This window comes from Cebus imitator, unplaced genomic scaffold (assembly GCF_001604975.1).
Source record: "Cebus imitator isolate Cc_AM_T3 unplaced genomic scaffold, Cebus_imitator-1.0 Scaffold108, whole genome shotgun sequence".
Taxonomy (NCBI): Eukaryota; Metazoa; Chordata; class Mammalia; order Primates; family Cebidae; genus Cebus; species Cebus imitator.
This window is the reverse complement of record NW_016107423.1, coordinates 4,564,842-4,575,995: the sequence shown is the minus strand read 5'-3', so window position 1 is coordinate 4,575,995 and position 11,154 is coordinate 4,564,842. Positions and strand designations below refer to the sequence as shown.

The 11,154-nt window shown below is 36.6% G+C and overlaps 1 protein-coding gene across 5 annotated transcripts in view; it reads left to right on the top strand.

The window, feature by feature from the left end:
- The window catches only part of SPART (spartin), a 64,891-nt gene that overhangs the window by 37,308 nt on the left and 16,429 nt on the right, over positions 1 to 11,154 (top strand). For all 5 annotated transcript variants that reach the window (XM_017537975.2, XM_017537972.1, XM_017537976.2 and 2 more), the window contains exons 2-5: positions 744 to 1,540; positions 4,919 to 5,116; positions 7,264 to 7,419; positions 10,052 to 10,175. In XM_017537975.2, coding sequence (XP_017393464.1) covers positions 746 to 1,540; positions 4,919 to 5,116; positions 7,264 to 7,419; positions 10,052 to 10,175 — 1,273 coding nt within the window. In that variant the 5' untranslated portion in view covers positions 744 to 745. The remainder of the gene's footprint in view (positions 1 to 743; positions 1,541 to 4,918; positions 5,117 to 7,263; positions 7,420 to 10,051; positions 10,176 to 11,154) is intronic.

Genomic DNA, 11,154 nt, shown 5'->3' with positions numbered 1-11,154 from the left:
AGAGACGGGGTTTCACCATGTTGACCAGGATGGTCTTGATCTCTTGACCTCGTGATCCACCCGCCTCAGCCTCCCAAAGTGCTGGGATTACAGGCGTGAGCCACCGTGCCCGGCCTCAGATGCTTTTTAAAGATTTCTTCTGTGAAGTGCCTATTCATGCATTTTTCTCATTAAGAAAAATGGTTATTCCTTTTTCATAATCTTCCGAGAGTCATCTTAGTGGGATACGGGGAAGCAACAAGGCTGTGTGGGGTAACCTGCCACCTTTAAGTGGAAATCAGGTAACAAAGTTTCATTCACATCTTTTTTTTCCTGATTTCTGTTTTCCCTAGTGTGTGATTCAACTTATTGTTTATTGGTTGGTTGTAATCTGGATTTATATTATAATGAATTTTAGAATGAGACTTTTGTTTTAACCATAAGGCTGTATGATAGGAAACTATTATAAGAAACTGGAACAAGAAAATTATTTAATAGAAATATTCTGATTTATTCTCTTATGTTTTTAAATTAAGGTATTTTGGACCAAGAGTTTTCATGTGTTTATCCATTCATCAAATACATAAGTGCTTTCTTCATGACAGACCTAATAGTAGGCTTAGAGGATAACATAATAGTGAACAAAACCAAGATAAGCAAGACACTTGTCCTCTTAAAATATATTCAAGTAGGAAATAATGGATACTAAATAAGTAAACAATAGCTAAGCAAGATAATTAAATATAATGTTTCCAATTTTGCAGAAATGGAGCAAGAGCCACAAAATGGAGAACCTGCTGAAATTAAGATCATCCGAGAAGCATATAAGAAGGCCTTTTTATTTGTTAACAAAGGTCTGAATACAGATGAATTAGGTCAGAAGGAAGAAGCAAAGAACTACTATAAGCAAGGAATAGGACACCTGCTCAGAGGGATCAGCATTTCATCAACAGAGCCCGAGCATACAGGCCCTGGGTGGGAATCTGCTAGACAGATGCAGCAGAAAATGAAAGAAACACTACAGAATGTACGCACCAGACTGGAAATTCTAGAGAAGGGTCTTGCCACTTCTCTACAGAATGATCTTCAGGAGGTGCCCAAGCTATATCCAGAATTTCCACCTAAAGACATGGGTGAAAAATTACCAGAACCTCAGTCTTTTAGTTCAGCTCCCCAGCATGCTGAAGTAAATGGGAGCACTTCAAGTGCAGGGGCAGTTGCATCTCTCTCTTTACCATCGCAAAGTTGTCCAGCAGAAGCTCCTCCTGCTTATACTCCTCAGGCTGCTGAAGGTCACTACACTGTATCCTATGGAACAGATTCCGGGGAGTTTTCATCAGTCGGAGAAGAGTTTTATAGGAATCATTCTCAGCCGCCGCCTCTTGAGACCTTAGGGTTAGATGCAGATGAATTGATTTTGATACCAAATGGAGTGCAGATTTTTTTTGTAAATCCTGCAGGGGAGGTTAGTGCACCTTCGTATCCTGGGTACCTTCGAATTGTGAGGTTTTTAGATAATTCTCTTGATACAGTTCTAAACCGTCCTCCCGGATTTCTTCAGGTAAGCCAAAGAAAAATGGAAGCATAATTTGAAATATGTGTAGACTACCTCATTTTTATTTGTTAATGTTTATGTGTCCAGTATAAGTACAAAAAGATAACAATAAATGCTACTTTGTTTTTAAATATATTCCGTGAAATTTATCAGCCTTGAACATCTGTTTGTGTTTGATTTTCTTTTTTAAAAAAGGTATATTAATAGTTTTATTTTGGCGTTAAGTTTATGATAAAACTTGAGAAGAGTGGTCATCCTTAAATTTTTAATTCTTTATCTGAAGAAGAAACCTAGTAAGTTTAATTTCAAAAGGGATTTATGTGATACCTGTGGATGTGTAGCTGTAAATATTCACAAATATTGTGAAGACTTAGCTGAGGGTCTGAAACAGGCAAGACCCAGCCCATGGCCCAGAACAGTGGTTCTCTACCAGGGGTAATTTTGCCTCCCCAGAAAATATTTGATAGTGTCTGGAGGCATATTTGGTTGTCGTACTGGAGGTTGATTGCTACTGGCATAATGGAAAGAGGCCAGGGATGCTGCCACACGTTTACACAGGACAACCCTCATGAACAAAAAAAAATTATCCTGCCCCAAATCCCAACTATGCCAAGGTTGAGAGACCCTGGTTTAGAAGTAGAGACTGTGGTGCTACTTTCAACAGTCCAAGCAGATAAATTTACCAGAATGCACTTGGTCCAAGAGTAAAGAGTGATGCTACATAAAGGTTGGTGTCAGGGCAATGCTGTGGATTTAGTGAGGTATTCTGAAGATAGTGGTCCAGTGACAACCTGGTTTCAAAAGATTGGATGTAGGTATAGGAAGATGAGTTCTTGAAATGAGGACTCAGTGTACGTTGAGTATAACTAAGGAGTTTGCATTGAAGAAATATCACTATTTAAGCAAAGCACGTGCTTTTATCCACAGTCCAAGTAATGTGGTTTAGTAATAGCACAGGCTATCTATATTCATTTTCTCTTTCGGCATACTCTACTGTTGATTCTTGGGTAGTTTTTATGTGGCGTCAACTTGAAAGTTGTTTAAAGACAGAGGCTTACTAGCGACGTGTGAGGAAGATACTTTGAAGGCTTTATTGAAAGGAAATATTTGATACTGGTCAGGAAGTATATTTTGAATCCTGTAGATTATTTTAGGGAAGGAACCTTAAGGTTAAAAAGAGTAGACTTACTAATTAGCGTTTGTGGTGGGGAATGATAAAAGCTATAATAATTTCTAGTAATAGTGTTGCATTGCAATGATGAAATTAAAAAATCTTTGGGTCCTTAGCAACTGGAGATGGGGGTAGTGAATGGTGGAAATACTGTACTGGGGTCACATTCACTCATCCATTGAAATGACTTGTACTTCAATACACATTTGTCCTTAATGCTTTTAATTTTGTTTTTAATCTTTCTCATATCTATATTTTTTGTCCTAAATGAAAACTAAAATTTCACCCAAAATTTAATTTGAGTCTCTTTAACAGGCTATTCAGGTATTTGTAGTAGTGTGTCCTTAAAAGGAGTTACATACAGTTCACTGAATGTTTTCTTCCTAAAAAAAAAAATAATAAGACTAATAAGCCAACTGAATATTAGAAGTTAAGATACTTCCTATGCTAAAAATCACTATTGAAATCACTGTTGGTCTAAATAGGAAATTAAAGTAAGGTTTTTTTGGTTTTAGGTAGACAGAATTCTAGAACTTCCAAAAAATATTTTCTCTTGGTTTTAGTTTTAATACCAAATAGTTTTTAAACCTGTTAACTCTATAGTTAGTTTATGCAGAAATTGGACATGAGCTTGCCCTCTGAAAATGAAACTGAGAAAAATCAGGCTGTGGTGGATAAGCTCACTTATCTGTAATATCCTGTCCCAGGAAAGATCGACAAAGTATTATTTTTTTAAAGAAAATTTGGGGATATTCCAGTTCCATTAAGGTGACCAGGATATAGATAATCTGAGAGAAATCATGGAATAGTGAAGAAAAAGAACCTTTCCTAAGTTTTATTTTAGAATAACTTTTGCAGTTTTTTTTGTCAACTCCATGCTGCTATTATTACTTGCTGTATATTTTTACACTAAATTATCCCTCATCAGTTTCATCTTAATAATAACTGAAATTAAGGGAAATATGTATTTTTTTCTAGTACATATTAAAGTATATAACTACTGAAATGTTAAAAATTTGCGGATAAGACAGTATTTTAATGATAAGCACAGTTATGTTTTGGTTTCTCAAAGAAAGTATTGCATTAGAAATAAGGCAGCCAGGATGTGAGCTTAAATCCTTGTGTGTACTGGCAAGCTAACCTCCCCAGATGACGCTGCAGGAGAGCTTTTGTTATTTTGCTTTGATTTCACAATAGACAATCCATAAACATTAACTGAAGCTATTCTGTTATGTCAGGTTCACTTGGGTTTAGTACAAAAAATTATTCCACGTTGTGAGTGAGTGCTGAGTTTATACTTTCTTTGAGACACAGTCTTGCTCTGTTGCCCAACCTGGGGTGCAATGGCACAATCTTGGTTCACTGCAGCCTGCGTCTCCAGGTTCAGGTGATTCTCCTGCCTCAGCCTCCCAAGGAGCTGGAGCTAGGATTACAGGCATGTGCGACCACGCCCAGCTAATTTTTGTATTTTTAGTAGAGAAGGGTTTCACCATGCTGGCCAGGCTAGTCTTGAACTCCTGACCTCAAGTGATACACCCCCTCCCCCCATTGGCCTTCCAGAGTGTTAGGATTACAGGTATGAGCCACCTTGCCCGGCCTGTGAGTGCTGGGCTTCTAAATAAAATAATTGTTTGGCCTCTCTAGTCCAGATTGCATGTGTTAAAATCCAAGCTCCGCTTTTTAGTTGTTGATTCTAAGCAAGTTAATTGACCTCTCTGTGCCTCAATTTTTTTGTACATAAAATGACAGTAATAGTAACTGATTTCATAGGATTGTTATGAGCATTAAATCAGTAAATACTATTATTTCAGTAAATATTTCAAGTAAATAATACCTGAAAATAGTTTACCACAAAAGGAATATCTGATTAGAATATTGAAGGAAACCTTAATTTACTTTGATTATTATTTATTTAAAGCTAGAGTCATTATTGATTAACACTGGGCTATTTAAGGCCATCAGCTTTAAGATTTTATAATTAGTGGAGCTATGGCATATTTAGCGCAGTCCTTATTTCAGGAAGATTGGACTAGCAAATGATTAATTTTCCTGGGGATTTGTATATGTTGATGGTTCTATAAAGCCTTTTAAAATATGTTTCAAACTTTGAAGTGTTTATTTTCTAGTATATAACAATTTTATCAAAACATAAGTGAAAATCTAGTTTCATTCATTCGTATGTATATATTTTTTCTTCTAATGAATCCCTTTAGGTTTGTGACTGGTTATACCCTCTAGTTCCTGATAGATCTCCAGTTCTGAAATGTACCGCTGGAGCCTACATGTTTCCTGATACAATGCTACAAGCAGCAGGATGCTTTGTGGGGGTCGTCCTGTCCTCTGAGTTACCAGAAGATGATAGAGAGCTCTTTGAGGATCTGTTAAGGCAAATGTCTGACCTTCGGCTCCAGGTAACTTGTGTGATCATCTTTAGGGTGAAAAAATCTACTTTAACATAAGCACTTCTGCTTTTAGAGAAACTGTAATAACCTTTACTGTGATCAAGGTTAGGAGACTGAAAGTTTATCATTTGTTTGTGTATTCACAGCTATGTGCTTGGAATTTGCTGTAAATAGCGGTTAAGATTGTGAGCCCTAGAGTCAGATTGCCTGTATATGAATTAAAACTCTTCCTGTTAATAGCTATTTAGCTCAGCTGTTACTGATCTTCTCTACACTTTAATTTACTTATAAAATAGGGTTATAACAATGTCCACCTCACTGGGCTGTGGTGAAAATCAAAAATTCATACATTAAGTACATATATCAGTGTCAGCAAGTAGTAATGCTCTGTGAATGTTAGCTATTGTTTCCACTACTGTTTTTCTGCTCATCTGGAAAAGTGAACTAATGGGACTAAATGGTTATGGGAAGATAATTTTAGCTTTAGTAGATGGGTTATGTTAGATATTTTAAGGGGCATGGTTGGCATTCTGAGGAAGAAACAGGTTTTGGTTGAGATGATTATCTTTGTTCTTGTGGTAAATGAAGGCCAAATAAAAAGAAAATACGATTTAAAATATGGTCATCCTGAAACTTTCCTTATTTGACATGTTTCCTTTGTCCACATATGTACCTGTAGAAATAGAGTATCTCTGTTTAACAGGGAATTTGAATAGAGTATTGTGGAGAGACTTTATATATTCTTGTAGCAAAAGAGAAAAATATTTTTGATTATGAATATTGACAGTCATCTGGAGTTGAATGAGGTTGGCATTATGATAGTATAATCTTTTATTCTCTCCTTCAGTCAGCAGATATTTGGAATTCATTAATCAGGTACTATGTTAAGTGGTGGGATGGGCAAAGTATGAGAACAGAAGACCACAAAGGTGGGGGATATAAATATAAAATCAGCCCCTGTTCACCTGAGAATGACCTACTGGTCAACAAACCAGTATGTTAGCATAGCAGCAGTTATTTGAAAAAATACAAGATCCACATACAGAAGTGTGTAGCCTCATTGTACTTGTGGGGAGGAATTCACAAAGGCAGGAATATGGTCAAATAAAAGAGATCATCTTCACTTCAATGTTTACTAACTGAATGAAATGATGCTCTCAAGTATTCACAGACCTAATATATGGAACCATTTCTCCCTTCACCCGTGTATTAACTGGACCTGTGTTACTGGGCTTTAGGAAAGAAACTAAGCAGACTTTTAGATTGTACATTTATTTTCTCTGTTCAGTTTTATTTTTCGGTTGTATGTTATCTTTAGCTTGCTTTACTGTCCAGAACTTCACCTGTAAACATAAGCTAGTTACTAGCTATAATTTTGACTTGTTTTTACTCTTAAGCATTCATTCAGCAAAGTGTATATTATGTAGAAAATTTAAATGTCAACCTTCCAGCTGGGCGCAGTGGCTCATGCCTGTAATCCCAGCACTTTGGGAGGTTGAGGCGGGCGGATCACTTGAGATCAGGAGTTTCAGACCAGCCTAACCAACACGGAGAAACCCCGTCTCTACTAAAAATACAAAATTAGCTGGGCATGGTGGTGCATGCCTGTAATCCCAGCTACTCGGGAGGCTGAGGCAGGAGAATTGCTTGAACCCGGGAGGTGGAGCTTGCAGTGAGCCAAGATTGTGCCATTGTGCTCCAGCCTGGGTAACAAGAGCGAAACTCCATCTCAAAAAAAAAAAAAAAAAATTAACATTCCAATAATGTGTAATAAAGCGGACATGAGTTTTGTTAATTGCCTGTAAATTCATTTTGTCTTGTATATGTTACCTAAAATTTATTCATTGATTGAATTTAAGTGTAGCTGCATCTGATTTAAAGATAACTTGTACCAACAACTGCTGTAAGTTGTCTTTTCTACTTTATGTTTTGAAACTTACTTAGGCATATGCTATGAACCAAAGAACTCAGAGGTTTGGGGTTTGGTGATGAGACAAAACAAGAGTATAGAGAAAAAAGCAAAAGTAGTTGTTATTTATAGACTGCCAAACTCACATTCAAACAAGTATGCCATTTGAGCATGGTGTAATATAGCTGGCAGAAAGTCATCAAAGAAAAATTCTGATTTGAGCTAAGCTTAAACCTTTATTCTCTAGGCCAACTGGAACAGGGCAGAAGAAGAAAATGAATTCCAAATCCCTGGAAGAAGTAGACCCTCCTCTGACCAACTGAAAGAAGCCTCTGGCACTGATGTGAAACGGTTGGACCAGGGCAATAAGGATGTACGTCATAAAGGAAAACGTAGCAAAAAGGTAAGTAAGAGAGTAGTGTGTGTGTTGTCTTCTAATAGTACCTTTTTCCAGTTTCATATATTTATATAGTTGTATTCCCATATACTAAAAGCAAAGCAACTTGTGCATAGTCAACATAGTGATCACTGGCAAAAAGAATTAGAATCAGTTGTAATATTTCCCTTTTATAGTGTGTATTACTAAACTACTTTAAAAGATACTGTGTGTTTGGGGGATAGATTTTTTTTTTCCCAACTATTTGAGAGATTTTATTTTTTTTGAGACAAGGTCCTGCTTTGTCACCCAGGCTGGAGTGCAGTGCCGCAACTATGGCTCACTGCAGCCTTGACCTCCGGGGCTCAGATGATTCTCCCACCTCAGCCTCCACAAGTAGCCAGCACTACAGACATGAGCCATCAACTTGGCCAAAAGATTTTTATATTTGCATTAATGATTCACGTAACTTTCTTATTTTCTATTGTTCTCTGCCTTCCTATATTCACCAAGAGCTTGGAGCTAAATATGCTACTGTCTCTCTTTTTCTTACATTTTGACACTTTTATTCAGTTTCTTGTTTTTTTGTGGATGGGCAACAGGACAGAGATTTGATTTTTAATAATACATTGAGTGGTTTCTTCTTTCATTTCATAGGCTCTGAGTATGTGATATACTCTAACGGATATATTTGGATTATTGTTCAGGAAATATTGAGTGCTAGAATTTTAAGCATAGATAGTGGAAAAAGTTTAAATTTCTTGACTCAATGAACTTACTGTCTAATGGGAAGGACAGATCAGCAAATAGATCATTTCTATCCAATGTTGCCATTACATAGAAGATACAGCCTAGCCTAATAGATAAGTGTGGGTGGATGAGTCGTATGGGAAGCAGTGAGGAGCTCCCTCCTACAGGACATTATAGCTAAGATGAGTCTTGAAGGATAAAGAAGAGTTGGCTATATGAATAGCAAATTGAAAGGGATTCTAGGCAGAAGTGGTAATATAAGCAAGTGTATGAATAAAGCAATGTTGTCTTGAGTATCATATAACAGACAGTTTAGTATTCCCTGGAATTTATTGCTGTATTCCATATGGTAAATGCTCAGTAATTATCTTAGGAATTGATGAATATCATGTGAATATCCTACATTTATTTGCAAAGTATCACTGTGGTTTATGTTGAGTATCTTAGACCAGCTATATGAGGATATTGGGAGTCCAGAATGGTTCCAAGAAATATATTTTACTTAAACATTTTTTTTTAAAGTTAATCACAAGGGTACAAAAGAATATATGGTGAAAAGTAAGTTGCCCCCATTCCTTTTCACCAACCACCTAGCTCCCCTGTCCAGACACATAATTTTTTTTTTTTCCGAGTCTCGTTCTATCACCCAGGTTGGAGTGCAGTGGTGTGATCTCAGCTCACTGCAACCTCCGCCTCCCGGGTTTAAGCAATTCTTGTGTCTCAATCTCCCGAGGAGCTGGGATTACAAAGGTACCTGCCACCATGCCCGGCTAATTTTTGTATTTCTAGTAAAGATGGGGTTTCACCATATTGGCCAGGCTGGTCTTGAACACCTGACCTCAGGTGATGCCCCCACCTTGGCCTCCCAAAGTGCTGGGATTACAGGTATGAGCCAGCATGCGTGGTCTCAGACACATAATTATTAACTTCTATTGTCCTTCTAGGTATATTTTATGCACAGTTAAATATATGTATACACACACAAATAATATTTAACATAAATGGTGGCATGTAAAACATAATGTTTTGCTCTTTGGTTTTTTACTTAACATTATATTTGGAAATTCTTCCATATCATTTAGAACTTCATGTTTTAAAATATAGTTTCTTGTTTTAAAAAAATCAAATGATATTAAACAGTATGTGCAGTTAAAAGCTTTAGATTTTACTTATGGGTGACTTTTATCCCATGTAGAACTTCTTTTGTTTAATGTTGTTATTATATTTTATGTGACATTCTTTGTATTACTGGCCACTTTGACTTTCAACTTATTTTATGATATTAATACTATGAGGCCTGAGTTAGCCTGCTTCTTATTTTTTAGAATGAGTTCATTTAGCTTTGAGAGTTTGGGTGTTGGCCCAAGCTCTCTTAACAGCTGCTCAGTTAGCAAAGTACAGATATTTCTATGTTCCACCTAAATGGAATAGCAGATTATTCTGTGTTTATATATTCCGTCTTGTTTCAAATTAGACGTTTGTTTGACCTCTGCCAAAACCAGTTAGTGAATTCATCTTTGCTTACTGATTGAGTAATTTAACAAAAATCTTTTAATCTTAACTGAGTACCATGTACACACTAATCTCTAGGGATGATAACTGTTTGAAGGCAATCAGTCTAGTCCAGAAAAGAAAAACGTCAGTTTAAATGATTTGATAAATCCATATTGGACTTACATTGGAATTTAAATCTTACCACTCAAGATGTATATGGACCAGAACAGTTTTCAACTTCATGGCAATTCTAGTATTACGCTTTATAAGATCATACTGGTAACTAGGTTGGATGGAGATACTTTTCATTAATTATATCTAGTATTTGTTGGCTTCATATTTATTATATAATGCTTACAATTTTTCCCCCTCTTAGTGCTAACTCTTCACATTTTGAAACATTTTTACTATTTAGGCTAAAGATACTTCAAGTGAAGAAGTTAATCTGAGTCACATTGTACCATGTGAGCCAGTTGCAGAAGAAAAACCAAAAGAATTACCTGAATGGAGTGAGAAAGTTGCTCACAACATTTTGTCAGGTATTACTGTAATGTTAACTTTTCCCCTGTCTAGCATGAAGCCTTTGGAACCAAATATACTGTTTATTAGGGATTACTGAGAAAGATATTTTGGTTTTAAATAATCAATTTAGAAATAAATGTAGAAGGAACTAGTCTTTTAAAAATATCTGATATTGTCGTACAGGTATAAATTCTTCCTGGCCTATTCTGTTTTTCTGTTGGGAAAATGGATAGTGAAAAGCTTCAGGACTCTTCAAACTCTTAATAGTTCTGAATCTAAAATTGGTTACCTTCCTTTCCCCTTTGAAGCTCCCTCTTATCCTCCCCTGACCCCTATCCCTCAGCTGTGGTCAGTGTGTCCCTTCAAAATTTATATATTGAAATCCTAATCCCTGAGGCGATAGTTTTAGGAGGTGGGGCCTTTGGAAGGTGATTAGGTCATAAGGGAAGAGCCCTCACCAATGGGATTAGTCCCTTATAAAAGAGGTCCCAAAGAGCTGCCTTGTCCCTTTCACTATGTGAGGAGTCAGTAAGAAGGTGCCATTCTGTGAACCAGGAAGTGGGCCCCTCAGCAGATACCAAATCTACCAGCACCTTAGTCTTGTACTTCCCAGCCTCCAGAGTTGTTAGAAATAAACTTTTGTTGTTAATAAGCTACCAGTTCATGATGTTTTGTTACAGCAGCACAAATGGACTCAGATACCCACCCAAAAAATAAGAACATATTCATTCATCTTTGGAAGCAAAGCAGCACTGCCTAACTACACAGAAATGCAGACATGAGAACATCTGAGGGTTATAACCAAGCCCTTTGAGAAGTAGTCTCTAGTGTTTAATTGTGGTTATAAAGGGCTTCAGATCAATTATTCGGAAATCAGAATGATCATTAGTGACATATGTCTTTCTACTTTAATTGGTTAACATTTCATGTAGCTTTTTAGCTGTAGTGACTCTCTGATTTATACCTTTTATTTTGTTTTTAAAAAAACATTGCCAG